This window comes from Kogia breviceps, chromosome 14 (genome assembly GCF_026419965.1).
Source record: "Kogia breviceps isolate mKogBre1 chromosome 14, mKogBre1 haplotype 1, whole genome shotgun sequence".
Classification (NCBI taxonomy): domain Eukaryota; kingdom Metazoa; phylum Chordata; class Mammalia; order Artiodactyla; family Physeteridae; genus Kogia; species Kogia breviceps.
In genome coordinates, this window is record NC_081323.1 from 30,606,818 (window position 1) to 30,623,399 (window position 16,582).

The 16,582-nt window shown below is 42.3% G+C and overlaps 2 protein-coding genes across 3 annotated transcripts in view; one reads left to right on the forward strand and one right to left on the reverse strand.

Moving 5' to 3' along the window:
- XRN2 (5'-3' exoribonuclease 2) overlaps nt 1–7,450 on the forward strand; it is a 78,783-nt gene extending 71,333 nt beyond the window's left edge. For both annotated transcript variants that reach the window (XM_067013469.1, XM_059036308.2), the window contains 2 exons: nt 4,449–4,587; nt 6,904–7,450. In XM_067013469.1, coding sequence (XP_066869570.1) covers nt 4,449–4,587; nt 6,904–6,969 — 205 coding nt within the window. In that variant the 3' untranslated portion in view covers nt 6,970–7,450. The remainder of the gene's footprint in view (nt 1–4,448; nt 4,588–6,903) is intronic.
- Nucleotides 7,451–13,581: 6,131 nt separating this feature from the next.
- On the reverse strand, nt 13,582–14,959 carry NKX2-4 (NK2 homeobox 4). Its single transcript, XM_059036314.2, has 2 exons — nt 14,506–14,959; nt 13,582–14,189 (listed from the first exon to the last, which is right to left on the reverse strand). The coding sequence occupies exons 1-2, from the start codon at nt 14,957–14,959 to the stop codon at nt 13,582–13,584; spliced, it is 1,062 nt and encodes a 353-aa protein (XP_058892297.1).
- Nucleotides 14,960–16,582: the final 1,623 nt, after the last annotated feature.

Genomic DNA, 16,582 nt, shown 5'->3' on the forward strand with positions numbered 1-16,582 from the left:
GTTGTTATTTGAACAGGGTTATAACCTCTACCCCCTTTAAGAAAGGTCTTTCTTTAGAGACTCCAAAACCTGATTTCATTATTTTCTTCAAGAAGATAAAAGAAATTATGTTATTCAATTGTTTATTAATAGTATCAGCTACTTAGTGCAAGCTGCATTTTAATTTAAAATAACTGCTACTGCTTGTGTTTATGTTTTGTTTTCAGTATAAGTGCTCAAGGCACACGGTATGTACCACTTCAGCATCCTCAGAGTAGCACCATTGTCAAACAGATTAAATGAGTGAGGGGTAAATTTTTTCTAAATTACATATTATCACATTCACACTGATCTCATTTTAATAACTGTCTTTCTCCATTATGTTTGTCAAGCTTGATTTTAAGATTTGGTTTCTCCACTTTGTTGCTTGCTTTTTTCCCATATTATTAATAATCACCAGTATTGGGCTTCCCTGGTGGCGCAGTGGTTGAGAATATGCCTGCTAATGCAGGGGACACGGGTTCGAGCCCTGGTCTGGGCGGATCCCACATGCCACGGAGCAGCTAGGCCCGTGAGCTACAACTACTGAGCCTGCGCATCTAAAGCCTGTGCTCCGCAACAAGAGAGGCCGCGATAGTGAGAGGCCCACGCACTGTGATGAAGAGTGGCCCCCGCTTGCCACAACTAGAGAAAGCCCTCGCAAAGAAACGAAGATGCAACACAGCAAAAATAAATAAATTAACTAATAAACTCCTACCCCCAACATCTTCTTTAAAAAAATAATAATAATAATCACCAGTATTATCATCTGCTTATGAAGTGCCAGCACTGTGCTAACATGCTTTTATTTTTATTTTTTTTAAATTAATTAATTAACTAATTTTTGGCTGTGTTGGGTCTTCTTTTCTGTGCAAGGGCTTTCTCTAGTTGTGGCAAGCAGGGGCCACTCTTCATCGCGGTGCACAGGCCTCTCACTATCGTGACCTCTCGTTGCAGAGCACAGGCTCCAGACGCGCAGGCTCAGTAGTTGTGGCTCACGGGCCTAGTTGCTCTGGGGCATGTGGGATCTTCCCAGACCAGGGCTTGAACCCGTGTCCCCTGCATTAGCAGGCAGATTCTCAACCACTGCACCACCAGGGAAGCCCCTAACATGCTTTTAGAAACATGAATTCACTTATTCCTCTTAGCGACCCTTTGAAGTGGATGCTGTTATTTTTACAGATGAGGAAACTGAGGCACACAGTTCAGTAGCTTATCTGAGGTCTCTCTTCCTCACCATCCTTTACTAAGAAACTTTTCACTCAAGTGAAAGTCATCAGAAAACTGACTCTAAGTGTCATATTCCATAATGCCACAGGGACTTCGTAGAAGAAAAGGAGCCCCTTCTACTTCCAAGGCACCCTTTCTTCAGTCCTAAAGCTTTTCTCCCCTCTACACGTTGTTTCCCTAAGATTATCACCTTGTGTCCTGACATCCATCGTTTTTTTTTTTGTTCTGCCCTAGCCACGTTGGTATCTTCTGGACTGACTCCGTGAACCCAACAGATCTGGGACATATTTTCTGGATGTTTTTGGTTTAGTTTTAGTCAGAAACTAAAATCGTGCTATAAAGCAGAAGTTATGTGTGAGTGTAATAGAATTCGTTCTTATGTCTTAATTCATGGTCATTTAAGAAACACACCATTTATTCATAAAGAAAACAAAGTTTAAATTCAGCCTCCTGGACTTCTCTATTAGCCAGCCTCTTAGCAAATACAGTACTTCACTCGTTTCTATAGCACGTGTCAGTCTAACCTTTCTGACCTTACAAGACATAGAGGAGAAAATACAAACTCATAGTCACTTTGACTTTGCTGAGATGTCACAACTGGTAAGTAGAATTCTTCCTAGAACCAGGTTTTACTGATCATTATTTAGTTCAATACTTTTCCACTACACAGTTTTGAGTGTTTGGTTGAAAACCCTATTAGAGAAGAAAATTTTGAGTGTACTTTTTTTAAAAATAAACTACACTGTTTCTTGAATTAATTCCTACTTTGAAATAGTATATATAATTCATATATTCATTTCACTTAAAAATACATTGGGCGCATCCCTGCCCCCACCTTCTTCTCCCCACACAGAGACAACCTAGCGATCCTTGTGTTGATGGCAAGTGAGGTCCAGCCTCACTTGCCATCGAGTGCCTCCTTCTCACCTGAGTTTCTTCCCTATTGTCTGTGTCTTTGCCAGCAGAGCATTCTCTTTTCTGGCCGCATCCAAGGTGACCATTTAGTTTTTAACTTAAATGGGTGCTAAGCTCAGTTGCAGAAAATTTTAAAAATATGTCACATTACCAGCTACTTTCCAGGGCAGTAATTTAGAAACTTAAGAATATTGTTGCCATCCATGATGCCAAATGCCTCAAATAAGTTGCCTCAATCGATGGCTACTGATTTTAACAAGTTAAAATGTGTCAGCCTCAGAGCTTCCATCCCAGATTTAAAATGTATTTTCCAGGGCAAATTTCAGTTTGTAAGTATTTGCAAACTAATATAATTAATATAATTAGTACAGTGTAGAAAAATGATAAACTTGTGTAAAATAAAGGCCTTTCTGCCACTAACAAGCAAAAGAGGTACATGTCCCTCTTACTTGCTCTTTCCATTTAATTTTAATTAAATTATTTTTATATATTATTTTTGTCAAAAGCATTTCAAGTAATCATTTCAAACAAAAAGGAGAACTTTGTGCTTTTAAATTGTGGCTTTGTTACTAACCTATTTTTAAATCATAAAATAATGTAAAATTGCATTTATAATGTATTTTATCCATACCAGCACATTTTCCTGAAACTCAGTTGTGTGAGTTTTAGCATTATAAAACTGGAAAGAAAAAATGATCACAGTTAATACAATGTGTGAGTTGCACTTAATGCAAGTGGGTTTTGCATGCCCAGTTTTGATGAGCCTCCTTGTTCACAGCACAAACCTTAACCCCTCAGTCCTGCAGAGAGTGGAAGAGACCATATGTTCTCTGCATATGGAGCTGTTTTTGCTAAATAGATGAGGCCTTCTCACTAAAATATATTTGTATTAATGAATCCAAAAAATAATTAAAAGCCCTGAATATATGCATATTCTTTCTGAGGTACAGATTTTTCATTTTATTTTGACTCACAGCAAATTATATTATTAGAGTCCTGGTTTCACCACAAACTGTGAAGAATAGCATTGGCCTTTCTAGAGTTCTTAAAAGAGCTGTTCTTAGAGCCATCACACAAAAATAATTATCTTTGGTGTTTGGAAAAAAAAAAAAAGGGGGCAAGCTCCAAGTGAAGGGAGGAGAGTGGGGGGTAGAGAGGATGGATTCAAGCTTGAATAGCTGTGAGAAGAATGTGAGCCCAGCTTTGGGCTTTTCCCCCTAAGACCTAGGAAGTGAAATTCATATGCTGATCGGTTATAGCTAATACCAGCTAGTCAGTGCTTTAGCAAATTTAAAGTTTGCTTATAATTCCTCCCAACATCTGTAATGGCCCCAGAGCTTCTAATGCTCAAGTATACTGGAGAATTTTGCTGCTGTTCATTCTTTGTAGTGACTGTTCTATAAAATGGAAGTTGAGGAAGATGCCTCAAGAAAGTTATGTCATACATGGTGATTGCTTTTAGAGGGTAAATCTTTGCTACATTGTTTATGTGACAGTTTTAAATTGTTATGATTTAATACATCATACCTGTTGTTTTGTATCTGCAAAGTTAAAATAGGCACTTGAAGACAATTAAAACATTTCTTTTGACCATAATCTGGGCCAGCAAACTGGGTTATAATAGCTGTTGAATCTGTGTTCCCATGTAAACTGTACACCAAATGCCAGTCAGCCCATGCCAATTAGTGCTCATGTTGCTAGGTCACCGTGGTCAATTGAAAGCTGCATCAATAGAACTTGAAAAGGTTTCCTCCTGATCAGACCTTCTGACATATTGAGCAGAATAATGGATGGGAAAAAACAGCCAAGTCCCCTACCCTAGATTCAAAATACTCAGCAGTAGGAATTCATTTGCAATGTGCAATTAACTAGAAAGAATGGACTCCAAGAACCAGCCTGGACATTTTTAAAAATAAAGCCTCATTCTCCTGTCTTGTACATGTTTACTCTTTGGATAGCATCTTTAAATGTAGCCAACTTGGTGATCTTGGGTCCAAAACTTTAAGTGACTAAAAAGGAAACTTGACAGTTGAAGGTGAACAAAATTTTTTTTAAGTCAGACCTTTCTGATTCAATTGAGTTTAAACATCCTTTTAAATAAATGCTGATACTTCCTGAAACATGTTAAACTACACTCGCTGTGAGGGACATAAAGGCCACTCTGATACTACATATCCCCTATGACAAATCCAGGCAAATTGGATTGTCCTCAGATTTGGAGATGATGACAACCTGCCAGATTTTAGGCTTCTGACTTTTAATGCAAACATGATGCTTTTCCACAGAGGCGTTGGGGCCGAACCTCTGCTGCCATGGAACCGGATGCTCCAATCCCCAAACGCAGCCTTCCAGCCAAACCAGTACCAGATGCTCGCCGGGCCGGGCGGGTATGCACCCAGACGTGACGATCGCGGTGGGAGACAGGTGATGCAGTGGGGGCTGTGGCATGGAAAGCTTACTGCTCACTTTGAATGGAACTGTGCCTCTTGGGACTCCATGGTTTGGTTTGGTTTTGGTTTTCTTAAATATCTGTAGATAAGTTACAAGTAGCTCAATCGAACTTGGATCCCTCATTAAAAATGTATATGGGGTGAGTATCTGCCTCACTAAATAGGTTATCCTTTGATGATGCTGAAGAATTTTCAGGCCAAAAGCCCCTTTAATCACAGCAATCTGATATTTAGCACAAATATGGTCCATCACCAAAACATGTTGTTTATCCTTAGGGTATTGCTTTTTAGTTTCATAGAAACTAGTAAATAAAATAAATAGTAATGTTCTAGAAGCTGAAAGTAATATGTCACCTTTTCAGCTGTTACCTTTATTCTTCTTGGGAGTTTTCTGTCTTGATTCATCTGTTCTCTATCTTCATGGAAAGAAATCTTTCCTATCTAATTTCCCACTTTTTTTTAAACTAAATTTAAACAGCTATACATTGAGTGAGTATAATAATTCCTAGACAAATTAAGTAAATGTAAGCTTTATTTCCTTCTCTTTATAGCATCCACTGTTAGCAGCATTTAAGCCTGAGGTCTGTTTGCCTCAGTCTGTTTGTCCCCCAGCCATTTGACACCCTGGCCAGTATTTACATGCTCTTTAATCAGATGCTTGCCAGACAACAGGATCTGAATGCAGTGATTCAGAGAGTGTGCTATTCCTGGAGTTGGCACCTGTGGTGATGTGAAGTGGTTTTTAAATTGCTTACCTGGTGTCGCCTACAGCCTTTTGCAGTGCTTCGGATATTAATTTTCTAACTCAGGTTCTTGCCTTGTGTCCCTTTGTTCTGACAGCTGAGAAGAATCTTCTGCCAGCTAAGAAAAATCTTTTTTTTCCACACTTTTTTGGTGTATTCTTACAAGTCTCAGTTCACTTTACAAGAAAGTAATCATCTTGTCTTTTGAGAGAATTTTGTTACAGTTCTTTAGAATCAATTTGTAGAATATGACTTTGCATATTCTCAGCCCGAGATCTCTACAGATGCTATCGGTAGGTTCAGTAGATTGAGACTGTTTATGCTGCTAGTGTCGAGAGGACACTGGGCAACCTAAATGATGAATATTTTTGAAAGGAAGGTACACTTGCAACTAGAAGTAGTTCTGGAGGAAGTTTAGTCCAGTCACCTCATTTTCCAAGTCAGGAGTCGAAAGCTTAACCCTCCTGCCTTTGGGTTGGGCAGCAGAGCTGGGGACGCCTGTCAGTTCAGTGCCCAGTTCAGTGCCTCCCCTGCCTCCTTTAGGGGAGCGCGCGCGTCCCTTTAAAGGAGCTTTCTGCTGTTACACGAGGTAAAATTCTTATTCACTTAGGAAATGCAAACCGGTTGTACATTATAATTATTTTAGGACCTTTTGGAAATACATTTCTTTCTTAGTCTTTTTTCTGCGGAGATTTTTTAAAAAAATTAAATCAGAATTTTGAAGCGCTATTATAGAAGTTTATTGTTAAAAGCAGTAAAATTATGACTTCATTATATTTTTAGTGGAGTTTATATGACTAAACAAGTCCTTAGCCTACATTATGACCTTGAAGGACTACACATATTCATGTTGTAATTTAAACTAGTGAAGCGCTCTGAGTGGCAACATGGGGAAGGGGGTCCATTTCAGAATCCTCCGTAGAAAGGGAATTGTGATGGGAGACACATCACATTTACCTTCAGGTTGTACAGAAATGTTATTTGCAAGCATATTAGGAACTGTTATGAATATTGCCAGTAATTGATTATGTAATAACCTAATGTGGTACACTTATTTATAGCTAAACAAAAAACCCTAAAATTAATAGTTCATTAGGCCTCAACTGATGCAGCAAGCTCCTGCCTTTGTTAAGCGAAACGACTTTCCTAGTATAGTATGTGTGAAGATGATGTGGGCACCTTACCACAGTGTGGCTTGAATTATGAGCTGGGGAGGGGGTGGTAGGGAGAATTGAGAATGACAAGTGTTTTACACAAGACACTTAACTATCCTTCATTTGTGTGCATTTTAAGGAATTTCTCAAGCGCTTGTTAAGGCTTGATTGGTTAGTTGTCAGTGATAGCATTTTTGGTGATGTCCCACTTTGCATGCAGCTTTCTATAAAGCTGCAGACCAGAAGCACCCGTTTATGGAGACCTTCCATGTGATATACCTGTAAGACATATTCACCTTCTTTATAGTATGTTTTTCCACAGAGAAGTAAGATTAATTTCTTTGCAGGAGTGTTAATCCAGAAGATAAACTCTTTCTTTTGCTTTTTTTTCAGGGATATCCCAGAGAAGGAAGGAAATACCCTTTGCCACCACCTTCAGGAAGATACAGTTGGAATTAGGCTTTTGTAAAGCTTTTCCCAAATCCTTTCATCATTCTACAATTTTATGCTATTTGTGGAAAGATTTCTTTCTCAAGTAGTAGTTTTTAATAAAACTACAGTACTTTGTGTATTTCTTTTAACTGTGTATATTTCTACTGATCCGATCTCACTGTTTTATGTTGCTTTCCAAAGATGTGTGTTGCATAATACAGTGGATCTGAATTTATTATTGCTTGTAAAACACATTTGATGGAACAGGAATACTGGTTTTTCATTATGGTCAAAAATCAAACCAGCTGTGGATTTCAGAACACAGTGTATTCTAGATCATCTAAGATCCATGCTGATTTTTAATGCACAATTAGGTATGAACTCTTGAGCTGGAACTCTCAGCCAACTAGAGTGTATATTGTTCAGTATTTCTTTGGGAACATTTCATTAATGTACTTGTCATATGGAAATTTCTGGACTTTAGTAAAAAAAAAAACAAAACTTAAAACTCTGGTCTCTTGTTTTTCTTTTACAGTATTTAAACTTTGAAAATCTTGGCCAAACATGTGTGGTTTTTTGTTGTACTTTTTTTGTTTTTTAATCAGTATATCAGAAAACAATTTATTTCTACAATTAGATGTCGAAAGAAAATCAGTGAAGAAGTAGATCTTAAGAGGATGTGGTAAGCAAGACAACCCAACCAACCCATGTATGTGTCTGCTACTTATTTGGCAAATTATAAAATCTTCATGAGAATAAATTATTTACATTTCACAAATTTCATGTAGATTTATACTTCAGTTTTAAGGACTGGTTTTAAATCTCTAAGAAAAGTTGAAAAATTCCGGGGAATGGTGATGAGTGAAATAGGTGAGAGGGATTGAGGTACAAACTTCCAGTTACAAAATAAATGAGTCATGGGATGGAATGTACAACATGGGGAATATAATCAATAATATTACTTTTGTGTGGTGACAGATGGTAACTAGACTTACTGTGGTGATCATTTCGTAATGTATAGAAATATCAAATCATTATATGCACCTGGAAGTAACACACTGGTGTAGGTCAGTTGTACTTAAGTAGAAAAAACACTACACAGAACCCAATGGGAGGGCAGAAAGAAAGGAAAAAGAACGAAAACGTAAAAAGTTTAATTCCTAGCTAAATTGCCTATGCTCCTTGGCAAGTTTTTGCATTATTTCACAATAGATTCCAACTTGTACTTATTTTTTTCTTGCTACTAAGCACACTATAATTCCGTACATTTACGCTTGCAGTTCATGTGGAGAACTTCGATACGCATTTTCATTGCCACAACAAACCCAGACACGTGTGTATGAAGACTTGCTGCCTTGTTTCCACCTTTCCATTCTAGCCTCAGATTGTAAAGTAAGGTTCCTCTCTGACTTTCTGACCTAGGACATTTTTGCTTTAGTATTCCACAAAGGCACACTTGTTAATCTTAAATCTATTCAGAAAAAGTCCCACCTTAACCTTGGATAGGAAGGTATTTTGAAGCTATTGAGTTCATTGCTGATGATGGGTGAATAGAACAGGGTCCTTTATTGTTGAGATAAAGAGTCTCTCCGATGGGAATTAACACAACCATTATATATTATTTCACAGTACATTAAAGTGGGAATAATACCTTCTCTTAGATTTCTCTATCTTCCAAATACTGAAAACGTATAGCGCCTAAATCAGTATTGCATATTCCAAAGGAGCCCATATACATATCTTACTTAGTGTACAGAGCTTCGTAAGTACCCCATACCCACACTTCTGCAGAACCTATATTTTCTCAGATCTTTAATTTTGGTCTAGTTTTTAATTTTGTTTTAAGCTATCATGAACATGTCTAAAATAATCGTTTCTGATTTGGCTTTTTCACCATTACATGTAACGGATCAAAACAAGTTTGGAAATTAATGTTTAAAGTGTTCTGAAGACACCTAAGCAAAAAGCCTGATGGAAAAATTAAGCCGGCTAGAGTCCCAGTAGTGGGTGGTGAGACCTCGCTTCCTTCCCTCTCCTTACTCTGTATCTCTTTCTAACTTGTCCCCACGTTTGAATCTCCCAGAAAAATGCCTTGTTATTTCAACAAGTAAACGCTTTTTAGAACTTTAAATGGCATGTTTAAAGCTATAACTCTCCCCTCCATATTCGGGTGTAAAGTTAACGGGTCAATTTTATGTAATAACTCCATTGTACTGTTTACGTAGGGCCAAGTTTTTTCAGGGTCTTATTAAATATTTTTAAGAATCTTAGAACCTGGAAACAGCCCGACTTCATCGCGGCGCTAAGAGCCCGTGGTGAGCAGCTGTCTTCCCCGTAGGGTCCAGTGAGGCAAAGCCTTAGAGCCCACGGCCATCCATCTGGAAGCGCTGTCCGGCCGCCGTGCAGCGTCGGGGAGGCAGGCGGGGAGATGACCGGCAGGCTGAGCCCGAGCCAGGGCCGGTCGGGCGGGCTCGGGGGGCGCTCGGCGTGGGCGGGGACGCCCGCGGCCCCGAGGCTTGGGGGGCCCCGGCATCTTGGCCCGGATCCCCGGCCGGCCCCCGCGCCGCAGCTTCTCCGCCAGCCCAGCGTCGTCTCAGCTCTCCGCACGCGTTCGAATACCGGGACCTGGAAGGAAAGAGCGGAAAGGGTCTTCTCCCGAGGCTGGTGATTTAAGTTCCAAGCCTGAACGTAGGCGAATTTCGCTTTGCTTCGAAATTAGAATGTAGACATTCTCCGAAGTCACCTGGACGCCCGGTTCGCAGGTTCGCAGGCGGCTTGCGGCCCCAGCCGCATCGCGTTCGTCGGCTCCGCTTCCCGCCCACAGGGCGGCCTGGAGCCGAACCACCGTACGCGTGCCCGCGAGCGATGGCTCTGCTACTTCTAACCGGGAAAACAGTAAAACTAATGAAGTAGCAAACGCCCCACTCGGGGTGAAGTGAATGCCTGCGTTGCTTTTTGTCTGATACCGTATACATGCACGAGGGCCAAAGAGGAACATGCTTTAATTTGTGTGTGTGAAATGGGAATGGAGCTATTCACTACTCCAAAATAGCTTGCACAACTTAGACTTGGGCAAACTCGTGGTTAAACTTTTATTAGAAATCACTTAAGCAACTACTGAAATAAGAGGTTACATGGAATTTAGAAACTGAAATAAAAGGCATTTCATTCAACTGCAGGTAAACATTCTAAAGCAAAGACAAACGAAACCAAAACATCTTTCAGAAGCTTCCATTTAACCTTACCTCCAGGCTTAAAATAATAACATCAAAGTGATCTTAAAATCACAAAGTTATCTTAATACTTACTGGAGAGAGCGAATTCCTGACTTCAAGTCTTCTTTGAATCTTGTCCAGATGCTCACCAATTCTCACTAGCAGCAAAAGTCTATTTATTTAATTCATTTTTAATAAAATGTATCCTAGTGCCCTGTCTCATTGTATTTGGGCATGGCAAGTAGCAGTATTTTTAAAAACTGGACTCGAGTAATTAACATACAGGGGTTTATCCACATGTTAGTGTTATATTAAACAGTTCAAAGCATGAATGATTTGAACTACGTCTGAAATTTATACTGCCACTACACAGTGCACTACCTGATGCACAAATTCATAGCTAAAAATCCAATCGATGGGTCTTTACGTGACTATGGTTCACCAATTTATTCTAAAAGTTTATAAATCAGTATTCAATGCAGCTAACAAAGCAAGTCTTTGGAAGGTGCTTGCATTTAGTGAACAGGATTGCGTCTCTGATCTGCTTTAAATTGAAAGTAAACAGTCGATAGCAGAATGGAGTTTGAACACAACATCTGTGTTGATAAAAGTCTGATTGACTCGTTCCGACCATTAGGTTTTAGTTCTAAGCAAAGCCTTAAATAGAAGACAACTGGGTTACACACACCATCCCCCTTCCATATACAAAACACCCTTCCTGTATCCTTCAACATTGCACTCACACACACATAAACACACACACACCCCGCTTCAATTTACATCCCAACACAGATTTCAGAAAAGTACCTGCAATCCCTGCCGTTCCTCTCTGCAACTTTGATTCTGGATTTTGGTTTCTGTGCCTCAATTGGAAAAGATACGTTAGAATGCTGTAAAACTCCAAAACATTTAGGAAAGTGTCACATCTGCAGTTAGCATTTCTGAAACCGAGTTTTACTGTGGCCTCTGCTAAACTTTGGAGGGGCTTTGTTCCACTTAGACCCTGTGCCAGCCCTCCCTCTTGGTCGTGAAGACACTTATCCTCCTCTTCAGTTAATGAGTTCCACCTAGTCTGGCCGTTTGTGTCTTTATAAAAGATCTGCAAAGCACTAATTGCAAAAGAAGAAAAAAGCTCTTGTTTTGCATTAATCAGTGTGGAATTCTATAATAAAAACATTTTCTATTTTAATGTTTCAAAATCAAACCTTATCCTAATTTCAGGATGTGCACACATAAACTCAGTGAGTTTCTGGGTGTAAAATGTTAAGCCCTCTGCAGCAATTACTTCTGGCTTGGATCCTTTACTATTTAAAGGAACATTGAAAGGAAAAAGATATGCCTGTACCAAATACACTTTTGGAAAATATTGTATAAAGAAGGCTGTTTCTTCTTAATGGTCTTTTTGATAGAGTTCACTTAGTCTAAGGGATTTTTTGTTCCAGAAATTAGCAAGGAAAAAACTGTCCATGAAGATTTATTTTCTTTAAATGTTACTTGAAGCCCTTAGTCCATAAGCTATTCTTGCTTCTGTTAAGTATTGGGCTGTAAAAAAAAAAAAAAAAATTACAAACCATGTGAACTTTTAGAACATGTTTTCTAGAAGTGAAATTTCAGAATTTGAAGGAATCTGATCAATATAAACAAGCATTTTGAAATGTGGCACATCAGTAATAGTTTATGCTAGATTGGCTAATATTTTGAAAGTCAATGTTATTAGTATGCAAAAACCCAAATTGGGAAAATTTCCTTCAGGTGTATTGCACCATTGTCATACTATTTTTTCTGCTTAAATTATTTTTTTATGTAAAATGTTTTAAAAATCAGTTATCATTTTACAAAAATGCATTCACAGCCCCTTGATAAAGGCTGATCCCCTTGCTTCTTTAGTGTTTTTTTTCTCTTTGTGGAATGAACTGGAGTTTTAAATTACTATTATTATTATTTACTATATAAAATACATTTAGAGAAAGTGCAACTTTTAAAACACCTTAAAGAATGCACTTTGCACATTCAGAAAAACACCCAAACAATGAAGTTAAATAAAATGTTTTGCTTCAAACTATAATTCTAAAACTTCAAATGTAGAAGAGCTTTAAGGTCTCTGGTAGATGTTTTTTGGTCATTTATAAATCATGTTTTATCCATGTTTCGTCTTTAATTTTTCTTCATTTCATAAGCTCACATTCTTCAGCTTTTAGTATTTTTACTCCACTACCAGTTCTTTAAATCATGAGTCAACTGAGCTGTGTGTTGTCACATCATGCCAACTAGTGTTTAAAAAAAAAAACCTATACAACTTAGTGAAAAATAAATGACCATTTGACTCTTACCCCCCAAAAAGTACTTAAGGTTATTTTAAGTTATATTTAAACATCCTTTTGAAACACAGGAAATATAAATCATCATATTAAAGAGTAAATACATTATTTGTACAAGAAAACACCAACAAAATCGGTGTGTAACCCCTATTAAGTTCTAAATATGAGAAAATCATAAATATTTTAATTACTTATTCTTTACATACTGATTACAATTCAGTAAATCACCTTATTCTCTTCTTGATATGCTTTCAAACAGGTTAATTAATTGATGTCTAGCTTAGCAATTTTGCTTGTTCTAATGTTTTATCACGGTATTCAAATTAAGATAAGCAAATACCTTAGAAAGAGTAAATAACATGTCTACAGAAAGACAGGGTGTCATTTATTTTATCCATTCATTGGGGAGACCAGTTTCCATATAAAAAGTAGATTACAACCCTTCTTTCTTTTGATGAACTGCATATTAGGGGGAAAATCCTCTTTTAGAGTAATATACAAACACTCATTGCCAAATAATGATCAAAACATTTACAAAACAGCATTAAATTTAAAAAGCTATATCAATTCGTATAAGCAATATTTTGATTAAATTTATTCCATTTCTGTAAATGGCAATAACTCCTCTGCAATAATGTTGCTATGTGCATGATCCACCTTGAGCTACAATTAAATTTACTTTCCATCAAACATTAATAAAATTGCACTTAAGGGGAGGGGGATTCGAAAATTAATCTCCCAAGGTAAGTTCCAATCCAAGAAGAATTCATTGCTAAAGCTGGGTTGGTTTTTAGAGCAACAAACACCAACGAAGTCTCCAACGTTTAAAACTCTGAGAGCTTTGGTTAGGAACGTGGTGGATATGGACTCGGCCGGCTTTTCACATAATATAGGAACCTCTGGAAGGAGGAAATGACCACCTCAAAGCCCCCTGGCGCGATGCTCGTGATTCGATCCTGGGGCTGTCGCGTCCCCACCCCCAGTAGAGAGGTTCCGCGCCCGCCCGCCCGCCTCCACGACCCGTCAGTCCGTTTGCGAGCTCCGCGTCCGCCGTCGGTACAAGAAGACCCTCAGGCGTCAGGAGGGACCCCGCCCGGCCCGCGCCGTCACCACGTCCTGCCATAGAGCAGGTTGGCGCCCAGCGCGCCGCCGCCGTAGTCCCCCGCCGCCGCGTCCAGGGCCGTCAGGCCTCCCCCCGGGCCGTGCAGCGCGGGCGGGCTGGGCGACAGCTCCTCCAGCTCGGGCGCGGGCGTCGGCGCGGGCGGTTGCGGGGCGGCCTGGCCGGGCGTCGGTGTAGCCGCGCCGTTCTGGCAGGGCTTGCCGTCTTTGACCAGCACGGGCACGGCCACGCGGCGCGGGGACGGCGGCGGTGGGCCCAGGCCGACCTCCTGCTGCAGCTGCTGCGCCGCCTTGTCCTTGGCCTGCCGCTTCATCTTGTAGCGGTGGTTTTGGAACCAGATCTTGACCTGCGTGGGCGTCAGGTGGATCACGCTGGCCAGGTGCTCGCGCTCGGGCGCCGACAAGTACTTCTGCTGCTTGAAGCGCCGCTCCAGCTCGTAGACCTGCGCCTGCGAGAACAGCACGCGGCGCTTCCTCCGCGGCGCCGCCGCCACCGTATGCAGGGGCGCCAGCGACTTGGCGGCGTCCGCGATGCCCGGCAGCGACCCCATGCCGGCCACGTTGACTCCAGCTGACGGCCCCATGAACCTGGAGACTGGGGAAGGGCCCAAGGGGAATGCCGGTCAGCCGCCGCCCAGCTCTCTTCACACCGCTGCGGCCGCGACGCCGGCGTGGCCCCGGCGGGTCCCAGGACGCCCCGCGCGCCCAGGGGACCAGCACCCCCCGCGCGCGCAGGGTCCCAGGACGCCCCGCGCGACCCCGGCCGGGTCCCAGCGCCCCCCGCGCGCTCAGGGTCCCAGGACACCCCGCGCGCCCCAGGCCCGGTCCCAGCGCCCCCCGCGCCTCGGACTGTGGCGGGAAAAACCCGCGCGGTCTGCTGCCCTCCGTCCCGCGCTCCCGGCCTCGCTCACTTGACGAGTAGCGCGGGTCCGGGTTGGCGCCGTACCAGCCGGTGGCCGCGGCGGCCGTGCCGCCCCGCATGCTGTCCGTGTAGGCGGGCAGCTCGCCCATGTTGCCCAGGCCGCCGTTGCAGTAGCCGCCCATGGCGCTGTGCGGGAACTGCGGGACGCCGGGCGGCATGTGGTAGGTGGCGGCCGCCGCCGCCGCCGCCGCCGCGGCCGCCGCCGCCGCCGCCGCATTGTGGCCCGCCATGGCGTGCGGCGCTTGCATGCCCGCCACGGCCGCAGCTTGCGAGGAGGGCCCGGTCGGCGGTGCGCGGTAGGCGGCGGCCGCGGCCCCCAGAGGCGCCCCCAGGCCGGGCGGCGCACCGTCCATGGCGCCGCCGAACTTCTTGTAGGTCTCCTCGATGGGGCTCAGGATGTCGGACACGGAGAAGGGCGTCGTGTGCTTGGGGCTCAACGACATGGCTCGGCGGACGGCCAGGTAGGGGAGCCCGGGGCGGGCGCGGGCGGGACGCCGCGGGCGCGGGTCGCCGCCACCTGGGCCGGGGCGGCAGCGCCTGTGACCAGGCGTCGGTGGCGCGGCGAGCCCCCGGAGCTGCGGGATCTGGGGTTTATTTTAGTCCCGCGCCAGGTTTACGACAGACTCGGGGGGCGGAGCAACATCGCAAACGAGCAAACAATGGTCATTGACATCTTTTTCTCTCGGCTCCCCACCTCCCCATAGTGGAGACAAAAAAGGTAAAGGGGGCAGTTGGGTGTTTCTTGAAAAGATCACCCCCCTTTGCTTTCTCCATGCTTCCCGCCTCCATCCCGGCCGTTATTCCAACCCTGGAGCACCAGAAATAGAAACTCCGAGGCCGGCGTCGAGGCTTGAAGTGAAGGATTCCGCGCCTCTGCCCACCCAGACCCCAGTTTTCCTAAAACTACTGACTTCGTAGCAAAGTCCAGTGTAATTGGGGAGGGGGGGATGTGGTGCTAAGTTGAGGTGGGGGGATGGTGCAGGGCTCGCCTATTCGTCTCCAGCTACCAGCCTCTCACTCGCTCCATCATCTAAAGTGTTTAAAAAAAAAAAAGAAAGAAAGAAAGAGAAAAGGAAAGGCTCTTGGGTCCCACCATAAGAGCGCATAAAGAGTGAGGTACAATGACTGTCCTGTGCCTTTGTAGGGCTTCTAATTTATGCATCCTTAGACTCAAGCATCATTTTGTGGACAACCAAACGGGCACTTCCAAATTAGCTCAAGGTATCCAAATCCAAAGAAGAGAGAAAACACGTAGAGATACAAATACACAGATGCTAACTTGTAAGTATTCTGTTTCTCCTCTGTGGGGATGGAGATCGGGTAAGGGAAAGAGAGTACATTTTTATCTTTTCGAATGTTTCCTGTTCAGCTTGCACCGGCAAAGTTCTTTACAGGTTCCCCCCCCCCCCCAAGTACAAATATCCAACTTAGGGTTTACTGGCCTATCACTACAATGATCAAAAAGAAAAGAAAGAAAACACCCCGAAAATCCAAATATTTCTAGCTATTCGAAATGGGTCTTTTTATTGTTCTTTGAAAAATATAACCTGCTCAAGGATTATGAAATGGATGCACAGATCAGGTGAAAATGGTAGTTTTGTCTTGAAAAATACTGTAGATAAACTGATTCTTTAAAAACTTTTGTCATCCTTTGATTTGCATATTTACCTGCATAGCAAAGAACTTAGACATTGTGAACTTTCCTCTGAATGCTGAACACGACAAAGAATAAGACAAAAGAAGTGTGAGAGGCATACTGACTAAATTTTTAAAACAGCCCTGCAGTTTAAAAAACGAAACAACCAGGGAAATGAAGATGCAGTTTTTAAGTTTTCCTGGAGACTGGGGCACGAGAAAGAAAAACAAGGAGAGTGCTTTCTTAAGCAAGATTTTATTGTTTAAAAAAAATAACAGGATGTATGAAAACAATTCCAGTTTAACCTGATAGAACATAAAACCTAATACTACACAGTCTTGAAGGGAAGAACAGTTACCTTTTCCTTGTTTGCTTTCAGTGCTTTGTTTGAAATGTCTTCCATGGTTTTGCTCTTATTGTTTTAATCATT

What these genes read in the sequence shown, in the direction of transcription:
- NKX2-4 (XM_059036314.2), bottom strand. Translation starts at nt 14,959, where the DNA reads ATGTCGTTGAGCCCCAAGCACACGACGCCCTTCTCCGTGTCCGACATC. An exon ending in GGACCCGCGCTACTCGTCAA is followed by an intron (nt 14,190 to 14,505) that starts GTGAGCGAGGCC and finishes GCCCTTCCCCAG; the next exon opens with TCTCCAGGTTCATGGGGCCG.